Source organism: Emys orbicularis, chromosome 2, assembly GCF_028017835.1.
Source record: "Emys orbicularis isolate rEmyOrb1 chromosome 2, rEmyOrb1.hap1, whole genome shotgun sequence".
NCBI lineage: Eukaryota > Metazoa > Chordata > Testudines > Emydidae > Emys > Emys orbicularis.
Genome location: NC_088684.1, coordinates 253252320 through 253270232, shown reverse-complemented (window position 1 = coordinate 253270232; position 17913 = coordinate 253252320). Strand labels below are relative to the sequence as shown.

The 17913-nt window shown below is 40.1% G+C and overlaps 1 protein-coding gene across 1 annotated transcript; it reads right to left on the bottom strand.

The window, feature by feature from the left end:
* Positions 1-381: 381 nt before the first annotated feature.
* LRRD1 (leucine rich repeats and death domain containing 1) lies at positions 382-17913 on the bottom strand. Its single transcript, XM_065398461.1, has 5 exons — positions 15622-17913; positions 13590-13788; positions 6051-6212; positions 776-896; positions 382-562 (listed from the first exon to the last, which is right to left on the bottom strand). The coding sequence occupies exons 1-5, from the start codon at positions 17911-17913 to the stop codon at positions 382-384; spliced, it is 2955 nt and encodes a 984-aa protein (XP_065254533.1).

Sequence of the window (17913 nt, the reverse complement as noted above, 5' to 3'; positions counted from 1 at the left end):
AATTTGAAAAGTATATAATTATTCAAGAATTTAAATGTGGGAGATATCACAATAATAAAGATTCAGCAGTTTTAGGTAAAAAATAATTACTTTCTTGATTTCATATCTTACATGCACTGTAAGCAGATAATGTATTTTAGCTTATTAAAAAATGCTTCTTTCCCACTCCAGAAATCAAGAAAAAAAGGCATTGAAGGTTTGAGTGTTTGTGGGGGGAGTTTTTGGACTCAAGACATTTTGAAAAGACATACAGAATTACAAACCAACTTCTAATAAGAAACTAACCATTCAGTCTCTCAATTTACGGTACATTCAGAATGATGATATTTTCAGAAACAGATAATTATATCACAAGCTTTCATCTTGTTCACAATCAGCTATTTAGAATTTTACTGACTGTGTATAGAGTTTTAAAGCTTTCACTTTGTTGGTCAGGTAATGCATGCCTGTCATTGTTAATACTCTGATCAACTGATCTATCATTTCAGCAGGAGTTAGAGCTTGGTTTTCACTCTTCCAGCTCTCCAGTGCCTGGAGGATTTTCTCTTCCAATACAAGAGACCTAAACAGAAAAAATAAAAATGCTACTGAGAAGATGTTTGAGAAAGTCAAAGGCTTAAATAGATGCATATGCTATATACAATATTTTGATAGTATATGTATATAACATATTTGATTATATCACTATCACAATTGTTTATTACATGACATAAAAACAGTAACAAACTAAATTATACTAAGAATAAGACTATTTTGTAAGTTATTTGTAACTAACCTGTTATTTTCAAGAGATTTAATTTCAGCATTATTAAATTGCAGTTTCTGGCAGAAAAATTCAAAATTTTCAAAGGAAACGTTCCCAGAAATTATCTTAAATATCTTCTGCAAAATTTTCCCTGAATATAAACATATTACAAGTGTTATGCTTTATCAAATGAAACTAATATAATGTATCTAACATTCACCATTTGTACAGCTATTAATCTTTTTTTCAGTTGTGGATGCCGCTTATCTGTTACAAGACTCTGGTTATTGCAAAGACATGCAGCAGCGAGAGAGTGCAGGACTGAAAACTGGCAGGTTCTTGGTACGGCACAGACAGACAGTATTGTGACTGTAGCAGGGAGCTGACAACTGGCAGGAGGAGGAAAGGGAAAACACACACACAGCACTCAGATCAGGGCAGGGAGCTGAGATGTGTCTGACACAGCAAATGACCAGAGACTCACAGAACTAGGACATGGAGTCATGTAGGGAGTTGAGAAAAAACAGGGGGGGTTCATATTACTGGTACACTGGTGAAACTGTAGAACAAAACACACCAGTGAGATGAATGGGTAAGTTCATGCATCTCAATTGTTTCAGGCTGTATTTATGGCCATGAGGCTTTCTCACTGAGTTGGGAAAAAGTCACGGGGATGAATGAAGCAGTTCACACACCTAAACACATCATTTATGTACTAATTCAATGTGCTCTGAAATCCATATGTATCGTCAGATTAGCTTGAAAGTAGGTATGCCACTTCCGGGTGCATAGTAGTCTGAGATGCAAATTTTTGGTCATTTTGTTAAGGGATTCCCAAGATACAGCCTCAGCAAAATGACTTGTTTTAAAAATGATGGCTCAGTACATGTCAAAAATATACAGTACATGCACAGGGATGAGGAACGCAGAATAGGCAGATTTGGTACAGGCAGAGACCAACAATGCTGAGACTAGGATAAGTATCTTATCTTCACTACAGGGAGATCGATGCTGCTGCAGTCGATACAGCAGGGATCGATTTAGCGGGGCTAGTGAAGATCCACTAAATCAATGGCAGAGCGCTCTCCAGTTGACCCTGGTACTCCACCTCTCTGAGAAGAGTAAGATAAGTTGACTGGAGAGCGTCTCCCATTGACGCAGCACAGTGAAGACACGGAGGTAAGTCGACCTAAACTACATTGACTCCAGCTGTTATTCACGTAGCTGGAGTGGCGTAACTTAGGTTGACTTACCCCAGTAGTGAAGACCCCAAGCCCAAGAATAGCCATGCTTCATGCATAGCACAGACATGCAGGATTGACACCAACAGGGAAGGAGAACACGCCATTGAGATGAACTGGGCAGCTCCCCTTTCTCCCTACTTCGGGGAAAGAGCTTTGGAATTCCCTATCACTCACTCCTGGGGACAAAGAGTGCATCCAGTGTGGGGTATGGACTTTACGGATGGCTCTAAAGCTCTGGCTATTTCTCCCCATCCTTCTTGGTGATGTCTCCAGCTGATAGATACATTTCTTAAAATTGGAGCTGGCCAAAAAATGGGAATCCCTTCCCACTTCTGGGAGGAGGCAGAGAGGCTCTCTGCCTTTTGAGCTGCTGAAGCTGAAGCTGGGAGGGAGGCTGCTGAAGCTGTGGTTAGGTCCTATGATGGTGTCCCATCCTAACCACATCAGCCACACCATCAGGGGCTCGTTCACCTGCACATCTACCAATGTGATATGTGCCAGCAATGCCCCTCTGCTATGTACATTGGCCAAACTGGACAATCTCCACGCAAAAGAATAAATGGACACAAATCTGACATCAAGAATTATAACATTTAAAAAACCAGTCCAATCTCCCTGGACACTCAATAACAGACTTAAAAGTGGCAATTCTTCAACAAAAAAACTTCAGAAACAGACTCCAATGACAAACTGCAGAACTGGAATTAATTTGCAAACTGGACACCATCAAATTAGGCCTGAATAAAGACCTGGGAGTGGATGGGTCACTACAAAAACTAATTTTCCCCTGCTAATACTCATACCTTCTTGTCAACTGTTTGAAATGAGCCACCTTGATTACATTGGCCTCATTAGCACTGCAAAAGTGATTTTTCTTCCCTAGATATTCACCCCTTCTTGTCAACTGTTAAGAATAGCCCACTTCCACCTTAATTGAATTGGCTCGTTAGCACTGACCCCCCCACTTGGTAAGGCAACTCCCATCTTTTCATGTGCTGTGTATTTATATCTGCCTCTGTCTTTTCCACTCAATGCATCTGATGAAGTGGGTTTTAGCCCACGAAAGCTTATGCCCAAATAAATTTGTTAGTCTCTAAGGTGCCACAAGGATTCCTCGTTGTTTTTGCTGATACAGACTAACATGGCTACCACTCTGAAACCTGTCAAAAAGCAACGGAACCCACTATCAAAAACTTTGCTGAAGAGGAGGTAAGGCTACCTAGATTTGCCTAGTACCCTTCCACAGTGTGGAAATTAGCAGCCAGAAACTTGTGAGATCCAGGAAATACATTCAACCAAATAAAACACATACATTAGAAAATCAGGAAATGCAGAGTTAAGTTATGATTCCTACACCACAAAATCTTAACACTGCCCCCTTTGATCACCACCATATAGGGTCACTCAGGCAGAATTGTGTCATGCCACTCTCTAACATATTTGGTGGTTAACCGAGTAAGGTGAAGAAGAGAATTGTTGGGGAAACTCTAAAGAAGTTTTAAGTATTTAAACTCCTCTGATTTCTGCCCCAAGGTGTCCATATATGGGGGATCACATTGCCATACCCTTCACTTAGTCTTATTATCCAGGATATCTGTTAACCTGCCACTACTGCTCCCTGGACCAGTGGTGTTGCACAGAGCACAGTAAGGGCCTGTGGGAGAGTATGAACAGGTGTGTGGATTTGGAGTTGTAGGGGGGCAGAGAAAATGGCAGGTAGTGTTAGGGAAGGGTGAGGTACTACATCTCTACCCCGATATAACGCGACCCGATATAACACGAATTCGGATATAACGCGGTAAAGCAGCGCTCCAGGGTGGCGGGGCTGCGCACTCCAGTGGATCAAACCAAGTTCAATATAACGCAGTTTCACCTATAACACAGTAAGATTTTTTGGCTCCCGAGGACAGCGTTATATCGAGGTAGAGGTGTACTTCATTCCTAGTGCCTATTGCTATCTCCAGAGGGTGAGAGTTAGTGGGGGAAAGGGGCATAATGATGCTAACTCTGCATTTCCTGGTTTTCTATGTTTTCGTTTCAGTGTATTTCCTGGATCCAGGTTTCTGGTTTTGACTGTCAGCTTCTCCTTTGGAAGGATACTAGGCACAGCTAAGCAGACTTAACTCCCCTTTAACCATGTTTTTGTTACTTAGTATTAAGAATAACTGTATGCAGCTAGGTCTACACTACAGCGGGGGGTCGACCTAAGATACGCAACTTCAGCTACGTGAATAGCGTAGCTGAAGTGGCGTATTTTAGGTCGACTTACCTGGCTGTGAGGACGGCGGCAAGTCGACCGCTGCCGCGCCGCCGTCGACTCCGCTGCCACCTCTTGCCGCGGTGGATTTCCGGAGTCGATGGCAGAGCGATCAGGGATCGATTTTATCGCGTCTTCACTAGACGCGATAAGTCGATCCCCGATAGACCGATTGCTACCCGCCGATCCGGCGGGTAGTGAAGACGTGCCCCAAGACTCTAACACAACAAGACTCCTTAAAAACCTTATAAACTTGATACCTGTCACGGGGGGCTGGCCCATTACAGAGAGCCAGAGCCCAGGCTATGTGTGACAGACTTCTGTAAAGGCGAATAAGCCAACCCAGACTGGACATAATTAGTTACCTAGGTGGCTGGTTGGCAGTTAATTACCTAATAAGCCTGAAAGGGATTACCTGGGCTCAGCTGCATCAGAATATTCCATAGATCAGTGGTTAGAGCACCTAGTGTGAGGTAGGAGACCCCTGTTCAAATCCTTTCTCCACATCTGACATTTAACCTGGGTCTCCCACAGCATAGGTGAGTGCTCTAACCACTGGGCTAAAAGTTATCAGTTAGGCATCACCACTATTTTCTCCTCCTCCAGCCATTTTCTATGGAGTGAGGCAGGCACTTAACTTATTCCCACAAGAAATGCCTTAGGCACCTCAACTGCCTGACTCCAGGCGGCTGGTTCCCATTCATGGATCACTAAGCAGAGATAGACATCTCCCTGCAGCCTGGAATTAGGCATCTGTCTCCAAGGGGGGAAGGAGGGCTTAGGACATACCCCTGTCATCAGCAGCTCCTACTGGCTAGCTTAGGCAGCTCCCTGCATAGCATGCTGGCTTTTGCAGATCCCATTCCAAGGCAACCAAGATGTCTAACTCAGGCTTTGTGGATTGAAGTTTTGTTCCTGTGACTTTTAGGGGCCTAAAAGTTAGGCGTTGTAATGCTGAGGATTGCAGCACCTAAGTCCTTTTGTGGATCTGGGCCAAAGAGCCCAGAACGTGTGCTCCTAGGGACATGGAACTTGTGGGAGAGCTCATCGGAAAAGGTACAAGGTGTGTTCCTAGAGAGAGGAGATTCCTAAGGAAAGAGCTAAAGTTTGCAGGCCTCCAGGAATCCCTGGTCTCAGTGAATGGGTCTCAAACAGTGGCAGGAAGCACATCCCATCAAGAATTACATGCTGCCTTGGAGAATACGTGCAGTTGACAGATCTCTGTGGACTCCTGGCTCCAGGGAAGGAGTCTTCCCAGGTAGCAGTAAGAGGCCTGATTCCAGGGAAGGTACTTGAGCCACGAGAACCCCGATGGTTAAGGGCCTGGATGGAGAGGAGAAGTGGATTCAGGTGGGAGCAGATAAACTAAGACTGACTCTCTCTCCCATCTCAGATGCTGGGATGAAGGGTTATTTGTATTCTTGTTGGACCTTAGTTAATAAACTAGACTCCTCAGAAGCCTCATTGAACATATTGATGGTGAATTAGGGGAAACCGAGGCAGGGGGTGCCTACAGTGATATGCTTGGCCAGAAGGGGGTGCAATCCAGCAGACACGCCATCTGACATTAACATTATTTGATCCCTACAAAATTAGGTAGACTGTAGATTATAATTAAATGCTGTTACCACTAACTATAAGCATTAGGATGGGGAGGCAAGGGAAAACATGACAAATACGAAACCTGACTTCTTAAATTAGCAAAACACTGGATTTCTAATACCTGCTACAGTAGGCTGTCTTTAACACTTAAACAGCATGTTTTGCAGGATACTGCATTATAATATACTTGTTCTTAACATACCATCTCTTTCATCAGCACTCTCCAGGTAGCATACAATGGTATATAGTTGTTTTCCTTTACAGACTTCCTGTGGAGGTCTGATCAGAGGATTTCCATCAAAATTTATATCCTTCAGTGACTGAAGATGTTGGAGCCCACTTGGCAAACATATTAACTGATTTCCTGACAAAATACAAATAGTTAATTATATTTGTATTCTATTAATCTAAAGAGTTTCAGTACATGAGTAACAAAGCAATGAAATTCCTTTAAAATTATTTGTTAATTCTGATAATAAGTTCAGCCGTGCACAGAGTCCCTGCCTCAAGATCTTTGCAATATAGGGAATCTTTCCATTGACTTTAATAGGCTTTGGATCAAGTTCATAATGCAGGTATAAATTAGAAAGGTCCAGACACAAATAATAGATCAGGTGCTTGTAAAAGTTTGAAATAGAGTTGGAATCTTACAGAAGTCATTGTTAGAACTTATGGAGGAAGTGTGTCTTCAGGAAACATTGAAGGAAGAGATGGAGATCCAATTAGTAGAGGCACAAGAAAAAGGAGACTGCTCCAATGGAAGAAGAGGAGTGAAGACAAGAGTGAATAATACAAAGAAATCAGGATTAGCAGAGAAAGAGATAGGAGGCTTGGGAAATGAGGAATAGAGGGGAACAATAATGAAAGCAGAAAAGTAAATAGGAGAGAAGTTGAGCAGGGCCTTGAGGGTGAGAAGAAACTTGAACTCAGTGCAGAAGGGTAGGGAATGCCAGCAAAGAGACTTGAAGAGAAGACTAACATGATCAGAGTAACGAAAGAGAAAGAAATTCTGAATTGATTACTCCTGAGTTACACTGGTGTAAGTAAAAGGAAAATCATTTACATAATGCTAATCAGGGAACATTTAAATAACTTCCAAATCAGGACTTCTAAGCAGCCCAGCTGACTGTAAAGCACAGTGGATGAGCAGGAAGAGATGCACAACCTTCACTCAATTGGGACACTGGGGGAGAGAACTTCAAAGCAAACTGCCATATTCCTTTACAATCCCAACTACAGCACACTGCAGGTGGCTGAGATTTTTGAGGTTTTATGTTCAACAGAAAAATTAATTGGGAGTAGGTTTCCCCTCAAGCATATAAAAGTAAACTTATATATAAAAACATATTCTATACCCTTTCAGAATTGTCGAAATAAAATATTTCAAAAGTGGTAGAGCACTAGAGTTTGGCTTCAATAGAACGTAACTTTCAGCTGGACTGTCATCTGATTTTAAGACAAAATGTCTATTTATATATATGCTCTACACTAAAGAAAATTACGGATTAAATTTTCCTTAAAACAATTACCAATTCACAAATTTTGAATATCTGTTGTTGTTATAAAGCACTGAACTATGAAGGGGATGAGGGGCTTGGCGTGTGAGAGGGGACTACTGGCAGGGGGTTGGGGTGCGGGGTCCCGGCGGCACTTACTGCAGCTCAGAGGAAGTGACCGCCAGGTCCTTGCAGCCTCTAGGCGCATGAATGGTGAGGCGGCTCTGCGCGGTGCATGCTGCTTTCGCACCCGCAGGCACCACCCCCCGCAGCTCCCATTGGTCGCAGTTCCTGGCCAATGGGAGCTGCAGAAACCCCAGTGCCTAAGGGCTGCAGGGACCTGGCAGCTGCTTCCAGGAGCCGTGCGGAGCTAGGGCAGGCAGGGAGCCTGCCTTAGCCCCGGGCTCCCGCTGCACCGCCAACCGGACTTTTTTCAACCAAGCATTCCAGTCGAAAATCAGACGCCTGGCAACCCTATCTGTTAGGCACCCTCTGAGCACACTTACCAGATCTAGGCCCATTCAAAATCCAGCCAGAGGAGGTGGTGGTGCCCACCTTAAAAATTTTAGCCCAGGATTAGGGGGCGTTTTAACAACTGAACTAGAGTCATTCTCTCTCCCTCTGTCCCAGTGACTGTTCTACTGTGGATAAATACTTGAAGCGTCATTGGGTTAGAGAGAGCAAGTGAGATAGACACTCTGTAATTCAGTGGTCAGACTACCCTCCTGAGAGGTGGGAGACCCCCTAGTTCCAGTCCCCCTGTTCCAATCACTCTTCTGTAATCAGGGCCGGCTCCAGGCACCAGCCCAGCAAGCAGGTGCTTGGGGCGGCCAACGGAGAGGGGCGGCATGTCCGGCTCTTCTGCAGCAATTTGGCGGCGGGTCCCTCACTCCCTCTGGGAGCGAAGGACCCGCCGCCGAATTGCCGCCGAAGACTGAAGCGGTGGCGGTAGAACAGATCGCGATCGCGGCTTTTTTTTTTTTTTTTCCCCCCACTTTTTTTCTTTTTGCTGCTTGGGGCGGCAAAAATCCTGGAGCCGGCCCTGTCTGTAATTTATCCACAGCAGAACCGCTTCAACAGAAGAGACTGAGCATGAAGGGGCATGCGAATGTTTAGCATATCAGGCACATAAATACCTCGTTAAAAGGTATTTGTGAGCTTATTTTTTTAACAATATGCACTTAAATGTGTGTTTTAACTATGTTATCCTCAAAAGGAGAATAAAAATATATACAGACAGATGGTTTTAAACTTCATCTATGGCAGCTCACTGGTGCAACATTTATTCACAGAAAATCAATAGAAAAAAACCGAAGCCAATACATAATCATACTAATAACAATAATAATAATAATAAATGCAAGCATCTGGAAAAAATACTGGTTAGCTAATACTAATAGCTAATTACTTTAAATCAGAGAATATACTGTATTATATTTTAAATTTAGCCATTTGCACATGGCAAAGTAGATATTTGGAAGATTTGAAGAACTCAGTCATAATACAAAAAATCACATTGTTGTCAATCTGGAGCATGGGGCCTCAGTGCTAGAGAGCAAGAGAGGGTTAAATGAACACAGGTACTGTAGGAAGCGTTACCCAGACTCCTCGTGCTCTGTCCTCCATCCTTAGTGGCACCTGGAGGAGGCAGTGGGCTGGAAGGGGGATGGATGCTGGGTCTGTGCAGCTCCTGGGCCCCAGCCAGTTTGCAAACCTAAGTGTTGTCAGCCTTGTCCCGAGCATGTGCAGCTGCAGCAGGCAGCCGCACGCTGGGGATGTGAACCAGGCAGGGAGAAGCAGGGGTGCCATTTCAGATTTGGGTGGCGGCAACTTTAACTGTAATTCCAGGGACTACTTAGGCACCTGAAAACGCGAGTTTTTGTGCAGATAACGACTTAGAAATTAGCTGAGAGAAGCACTGTATTTAATTAGTATGTAAAGAAAGAAAAAAAAATATATAAACACCAATTAAAGTCACATTTTAAGTTTATATGTAAATTTAGAACAATCAGGAGATAATACAGCAAGATTTTCCCAATCCCAAGCCTTGAGGTATCAGTTTTGGAGCCTTAACACAGCTATCACAAACACGAGCTTGATACTGTGTACATTAGTTGCGATAAAAAAATATAATAAAATCTTCTTACTTTCTCTAACAGACACACTCTGTGTTACTGCCATTATCTATTCTATTTTAGTCAACTGTTTTTCACTCCACTAAAAACATATTTACTTAATTTTAACATAGGTGATTAATCTTTCTTTTATTAAGAATGTGATTTTATTTTTCTAATTATTTTGACATTTATGTTTACCAATCACAATCATGTACCTGACTCAATAACATTTGACTCCATCATTTCTATTGGTATCACACTTGGAACCACATTTTAAGTTATTTTATAGATATAATTAAAAATACAATTTGAAAATAAGTAGAGCTGTCAAGCAATTAAAAAAAATTAATCGCGCAATAAAAAAATTAATTGTGATTAATCGCACTGTTAATAATACAATTTATTTAAATATTTTTGGATGTTTTCTACATTTTCAAATATATTGATTTCAATTACAACACAGAATACAAAGTGTACAGTACTCACTTTATATTTATTTTTTATTACAAATATTTGCACTGTAAAAAACAAAACAAATTGTATTTTTCAATTCACCTAATACAAGAACTCTAGTGCAATCTCTTTATTGTGAAAGTTGAACTTACAAATGTAGAATTATGTACAAAAAAACTGCATTAAAAAATAAAACAATGTAAAACTTTAGCGCCTACAAGTCCGCTCAGTCCTACTTCAGCCAATCGCTCAAACAAACAAGTTTGGTTACAATTTGCTGGAGATAATGCTGCCCGCTTCTTGTTTACAATGTCACCTGAAAGTGAGAACAGTCATTCGCATGGCACTGTTGTAGCCGGGGTTGCAAGATATTTATGTGCCAGATGCACTAAAGATTCATATGTCCCTTCATGCTTCAACCACCATTACAGAAGATATGCATCCATGCTGATGACAGGTTCTGCTCGATAATGATCCAAAGCAGAGCGGACCAACCCATATTCATTTTCATAATCTGAGTCAGATGCCACCAGCAGAAGGTTGATTTTCTTTTTTGGTGGTTCAGCTTCTGTAGTTTCCGCATCAGATTGTTGCTCTTTTAAGACTTCTGAAAGCATGCTCCACACTTTGTCCCTCTCAGATTTTGGATGGCACTTCAGATTCTTAAACCTTGGGTCAAGTGCTGTAGTTATCTTTAGAAATCTCACATTGGTATCTTCGTTGTGTTTTGTCAAATCTGCAGTGAAAGTGTTCTTAAAAAGGAACAACGTGTGCTCAGTCATCATCCGAGACTGCTATAACACAAAATATATGGCAGAATGCAGGTAAAACAGAGCAGGAGACATACAATTCTTCCCCAAGGAGTTCAGTCACAAATTTAATTAACGCAATTTTTTTTTAACCAGCATTAAAACCTTTTAACATAAATACCTTGCAATGCCGCCTACAAAAGTGCCATGCAAATGCCTGTTCTCACTTTCTGGTGACATTGTAAATAAGAAGAGTGCAGCATTATCTCCTGTAAATGTAAACAAACTTGTTTGTCTTAGCGATTGGCTGAACAAGAAGTAGGACTGAGTGGACTTGTAGGCTCTGAAGTTTTACATTGTTTTGTTTTTGAGTGCAGTTATGTAACAAAAAAAAATCTACGTTTGTAAGTTATACTTTCAGGACAAAAAGATTGCACTAAAGTACTTGTATGAGGTGAATTGAAAAATACTATTTCTTTTATCATTTTTACAGTGCAAATATTTGTAATAAAAATATACTTTGATTTCAATTATAACACAGAATACAATATATATGAAAATGTAGAAAAACATCCAAAATATTTAATAAATTTCAATTGGTATTCTATTGTTTAACAGTGCAATTAAAACTGTGATTAATCATGATTCATTTTTTAATTGCAATTAATTTTTTGAGTTAATCGCGTGAGTTAACTGTGATTAATCGACAGCCCTACTTTATAAGTTAAAAGGAACACCCATTCAGAAACCAATAGATGTCTAGTACATGGCATAGGTGCAACTTATTCATGGGATTAAATTCTACTTACATTTGTGCAGCCAATCTTCATTAGCTTCAGCTTCCCCATTGTCTTAATATGTACCACAGAGCACATTACAGTAGCCTGGTCTTTAGGTGACAAACGTATGGAAAATTTAGTGAAAGCCCAAAACCAAATTAGATGGTCACAGTCATCTCACCAGGTGCAAATGGAAAGAACTGATTTTGTCCACAGCTGTTAACTGAGCAAGCACCATATTGTGAAACTCTGTTATAAATAGCAGCACTAAAGTACTTCTTTTCTTTGCTTCCCCATAACCTATTGACAATTACTTAAATTTTGTCTGGAATTATCCTCATCCAATCTATACAGAAACTGTTTGAGGCTCAGAAATGATGGAGATGTAGAGCTGGGTATCATCAGTATTCTGAAACCAGTGTAGACCAGGTCTCCTAAATAACCCTAATAATGACCTGAAATACAAGTTGTACAGGAGGGCTGACAGAGTAAATCCTGTTGTACCACAAATGAGACCAACCTGGAAGCAAATAAGCAATTTGTCCCAAACTACCCTCGGGGTCCTCTTAAAAAAAAAAAAAAAAAAAAAAAAAAAAGCAGAGACACTTAAGAGTTAATATATATAATCTTGCTAGGAACTAGAGTTGTGTCAACAACACCTCTTGGCAATCATATCAAAGGCAGCAGGTAGATCTAAAAGATTCAGGATGGACACTCCTCATCTACTATTAGGAGATCACCAGCATCAGAGTTTCTGTCTCAGACCCAAGCTTAGAACTCGATTGACTGGAGACAAGGAAATCGGAGGACTCCAGTGACCACCATCATTGCCACATTACCATCTCAGTCAATGTTTCTATGAAGGGAAGACTGTGGGCAGGTCAATAGTTAGTGAGACTGTCAACATCAAAAGATGATTTCTTGAGATGAGACCTTAAAATAGCATCTACTAGCACTTGCCCCCAAGGGAGATGCTGAGACTCTCTACCAACAACAGAACCAGTGCTTCCCAAACAACCAAGAATAGGTCCTATTAATAGACTTTAGCTCTGATAGTCCTAAGTGCTTCCAGAAACTTAGGCCTGAATCCACAAAGGGACGTAGGCATTGTGACACTGAACTTTTAGTTGTCTAGAAAACCACAGAAACAGCACTGTGATCTATAAAGCCTGAGTTAGTCAGAGCAGAACTGGTGGTGTCCTCTCTCTCAGTCTCTCTCTCTCTCTCTCTCTCTCTCTCTCACACACACACACACACACACACACACACACACACACACACACACACACACACACACACACACACACACACACACACACACACGTGTTTTGTGTAGATCTAGTGGCCTCTGAGCATGCTTACTAGCTAAGGCCCTGCACATGACTTAGGCAGGGGATAGCCTATCTTCCCCCAAATCATGGGTTGCCCTGGGGGCTTAGATGACAGATAGGTGTTCCAGATGCCAAAATAGGGCAGGAATATGTATGCCCAGAGGCAGAAACATAGGCACCTAGGAAACTTTTATTGCAAAAACTTATATGCCAATGAGGTTAAGTGGCAGCCAAACAGGAGCCTGGTGGATCGCAGTGGTGCCTATAAATGGGATTTAAGCCCCTAAGCCTGAGGGCTAAGTGCCTTGTGGATACAGGTCTCAGTGAGCAAGAACAGTTGAATCTCAAGTAAATGTTTGTCCCCACAAGATATTATACTGTGAGTGTAAAGGCAGATAGCTCAGTTTGGAACCAAGTAATATTATCCACAAAATAATAGGAATTCCTTCCACCAAAAAAACAACAATCAACTCTGTAACTGACTGGAAGCCACCTAGAATAACTATTAATCCTTAATATCTGCCATCTCACATGTGTCTCATGCCTTTAATAGTCTCACATTCATATGATAGTAAAATCAGATCATGTGTGCAATTCCACAGTTAGGTCCCTGCAACAGACATGCTAGGTGATGCTAAACTTGAGAGAGGTTCTATAGTATGAAGACACCAAAGATACTGCAGCATACATAAAAAATTGGAAGTTGTATTTTCCTCTCTCCCTCAACCTGTTTGCTTAATTAATATATTTATAGACTCCGTTGGCTCAATATTTTTATGCTCGCATTCAATAATGGATGGGGCACCTGATACGTACCACTCAGATTAAGTTGTTGTAGATCACTCAATGATGTAACAGATTTGGGAAGCTGACTAATGTAATTATTATTTGCAGTTAAGCTGACCAAGTGTTTCAGTTCCCCTATGCCTTCTGGAATTTCTTTCAATGCATTGTGAGATATATCCAGTTCTCTGAGGCAAGTCAGTTTAGACAGCTCCTCTGGAAGTTTAGTTAACTGGGAAATAGATAAAATAATTGCTACATTTACTCATTTATTTAGGAAATGACAGTATTTTCTTGCATAAAAAGCTGAAAAGGTAATTTTTCCTACTTATAAAATGATGTTCTGTAACTCAGTTCCACCAATAAAAACTCATAGTCTTCCATTCTGATGGATAATGATTTGTTTTCCAATAAGAATTTTGGTGATAGGCAGGGCCGGCTCAGGCTTTTTTGACGCACTTCGGCGGCAGCTGCTCTACCGCGCCACTTCATTCCTCAGCGGCAATTCGGTGGTGGGTCCTTCGCTCCGAGAGGGACCCGCCGCCGAAGACCTGGACGTGCCGCCCCTTCCCATTGGCCGCCCCAAGTACCAGCTTCGTTTGCTGGTGCGTGGAGCCGGCCCTGGTGATAGGCATAGAATCGGCAGAAGAATTTTCTCTAGATAAAATAAAATAGTATTTCTATCAATGCTGATAACAATTGTATTATGGGATAGTGTCTGCATTGTTGGAACTTGGGGAGGGGAATCTTTTGATTAATTATTTGATTAATAAATGTAACTAAAGAAGTGATTTTGCCCTCTTTCAAGAAACTGAAGAACAATCACATTTTCTCTCCTTTGTTTTGTAGTCAGAATGAAAAGAAATATTTATTCTCTTCTATGCTTTTCCTTTTACAGCTGTGGGACAGTAAAATGGAATGAGTTTTCTTTTTATTTTTTTCTCTGGCAGGGATAATTGCTCTCAGTAAAGTACAGTGAATAGGATTACCATACTAATTGGAGATAGAACAGATCTGTTAGATCACCAAGTCTATTCCCCTACAAGTGAAGGATGTAGTACCCTTATAGAAGTCATATATACATATATACAAAAGAAAGGAGAGCCCTGTAAGAAACCAGATGTTGAAATACCGATTCAGCAAGTTTTGGTGACAAGAGAGATTAAAATAGCCAATATTCTTTTATGAGTGAGCTCCAGCAGTTTTTCCGCAAAGGATTGTGTGTCCTTACACTTTAAATTTATAAGTGCTGGGTTATGAGAAGGAAGGGCTTGCTTCAGAAACAATAACAGTGTTGGCTTCAATTTCCATTGGTGGTAGAGTGTCACAATGCTAACTTCTCTCCATGACAACCACTCATCTGCTATTTTAGTCTGAAGAGGAAGTAGACAGATTTTTTTAGTGGAGAATTTCTTAGTTCTGCTCCTTAGCACAAAAGAAACAAGCAGTCCAGAAAATTAGACTTTAGAAGTCTGAGGCAATTTTCTCTATTATAAGTAAAATATCCTGTGTAACCATCTGTGCTGAAATGAGTGAGACTGCAGTGATAAATATTGTGGTTGTCTAAATCCTGTTTCAACACACAGAATAGAAATTGTAAGGTTTTATTCCTTTCACACAGAAGATTCCTAGAAGTGGGATTATTTGCATAATTCTGATTGGTCATTTTGCTTGTCAATATTCATCAGAATAGGAGGCCCCTGAGTCCTCACTGCAGGTGCAACTGGAATAGAATATACTTAGATTATTGCTGATCAACCTGATTCAGTTTTTATCAAAATGACAAACTGAGTGATTCCCGAGTTACATAAATGTGAGGTCAGAATCAGACCTACATTACTGAAAATATTTTAATCAATTCATAACCAAAATGTTACAAAAGATATTTTCAGTCAGTAGCCAATTACATTTATGTTACATTTTAGCCCCTTTACAAACTGTTCCTGTTCTTTGCTAACTGTAGGTGCATTACAAAAACCCTTAGAAGAAATTCTACTATTAATAATTTTTCAGTACTGCAATTTGTACGTATTTTTTTTGCCTAAAGAAAACAATGTTTTCTTACCTTCAACCCGTTTATTTGGCACAACTTGAGTTTCTCCAGTGATGAAAGATGACATATTTCAGATGGAAAAGATACTAACTGGCTATTTGACAAATTTAAATCTTTGATCACTTGCAGATTACAAATATCTGAGGGAATGCACTGTATTTGATTCTCTGAAAGATCAAGTGTCTGTAAACTATTTAAAGCACACAGTTTCCTGGGAAATGAGACAAATTTGTTGTGGTATAAAAGAAGTACCTGGAGATACTTCATATTAGATACCTCTTTTGGAATGCTATTTATTTCATTTTCACTTAAATCTAAGTAAATTAGTTTTGTAAGTCTGCACAAGTGTTCAGAAAAAGAGGACAGTTTGTTTCTATTTAATTCTAGGTGCTCCAAATTTTCAATAAAAGAAATTTCAGTTATTATTTCTGAAATATAGTTTCCACTGAGGTTTAAGATTTTAAGAGCAACCAGTGCACACAATCCAACTGGAAACTGAGAAAGTTTGTTATAGCTCAAGTCGACTTTAATTATCTGCATGCAATTTTTTATTTCAACAGGAATGCACGTTAATGCATTTCCAGAAGCTTCTATAATGGAGAGGTCTTTAATACGTGATATCTGTTCATCTAGGTTATCCATTTGATTTCTACTTATGCAAAGTTCTCTTAAACATTTAAGTCTGTGCATCCTATTAGGAAGTTGTGTTAGCTGATTGCCATGAAGAATAAGACGTTCCAGCATTGTACAATTGCAAAGATTCTCTGAAATGTTTCTGAATAAATTGTTGGCAAGACTAAGAACTCTAAGTTCTTGCAAATTCTCAACTTTGTCTGAAAGAACTTCCAACTTGTTATCATCCAGCCTGAGCTTTTGTAGTTTTGCCAGTTGAAAAAGCTGCACAGGCAGAAATATAAGTTTGTTGTGATTCATTGAAAGTGCTTGTAATCTCCTGAGCTCTTTAATGTCCTTAGGTAAACTCTGAATCAGGTTCCCCGAAATGCTGAGTTTGATTAGATTTGGAAGGTAGCAGAGGACCTTTGGGAATATTAAGATCTGATTGGAATCAAGGTTGAGTACATTCAAATTTTTCATGCTAACCATGTTTTCTGGCAGTGTTTTTAAATTATTTACAGCAAGATCTAAAATTTCCAAGGTTTCAAGGCCTTCCAAGGCAGCTGGGAATTCTTCAATGTTATTGTGACTTACAAAAAGTTGCTTAATATTTACAAGCTTTGATAACTCTTTAGGGAGACATGATAACTGGTTGTGACTGATGTTCAAAACTCTCAGTTTGTGAAGTAGGGAAATTTCAGTGGGCAATGCTATCAATCCATTTCCTTCAACGGATAGTATTTCCAGGTTTGTCAGATTACCTAGATTTTTATGTAAAGTTTTGATTTCATTGTTGTTTAAATGCAAATATTTTAAAGTTTGTATTTCAAAAACTACTTGAGGGATTTCCCTTAGTCCTTTAGCATTTAGTTTAACCATAAATTCCCCATGTTTTACCTCATGCAATATATGTGTTGATACCTTTTCAGCTATTTCAGGATTCTCTTCTGATTGTAATTGATCTCTTTTAGCATCTCCTTCAACAACTTCTTGAGGGATTTGGTTTAGTTCTTCAGCATTTAGATCAGTTGTGATTTCATCATCCCCTGTTTCCTGTAACACACTTGTTGATAATTTTTGAAACACTTCAAGATTTTCTAGTGAGTGTAATGTGTCTTTTTCCACATCTCTTCCAGAGATCTTCTGAGAGATTTCCATCATCCCCTCAGCATTTAGATCAGCTGGGAATTCATCACTCCTTTTTTCAGGTAATACACTTGTTGAGAATACTTCAGCTATTTCAAAGTTTTCCGCTGATTGTATTTTGTCTCTTTTGGTATCTGTTTCAAAAACTTCTTGGGGGAGTTCCATCATTACATCATCACTACAATCAGCTATGTTTTCATCATCTTCTTTTTCATTTGACATACTTGTTGATAATCCTTCAATAATCTGAAAACTCTCAAATGATTGTAAGATGTCTTTACTGGCATCTGCTTCAGTAACTTCATGTGGAATTTCATTCAGTCCTTCAGTATTTAGGCCAACTATGAGTTCATCTTTTTTTTCAAGAGACCTTGCTGATGATTTACTAGCCATGTCAAGATTTTCTATTGATTGTAATGAGTCTTTCCTAGCATCACTTTCAGAAACCTCTTGAGGGCTTTTGTTCAGTCCTTCAGTATTTAGGCCAGCTGCGACTTCATCCTCATTCTTTTCCTTCCTGCTTGTTGATAAATTTTCAGACAT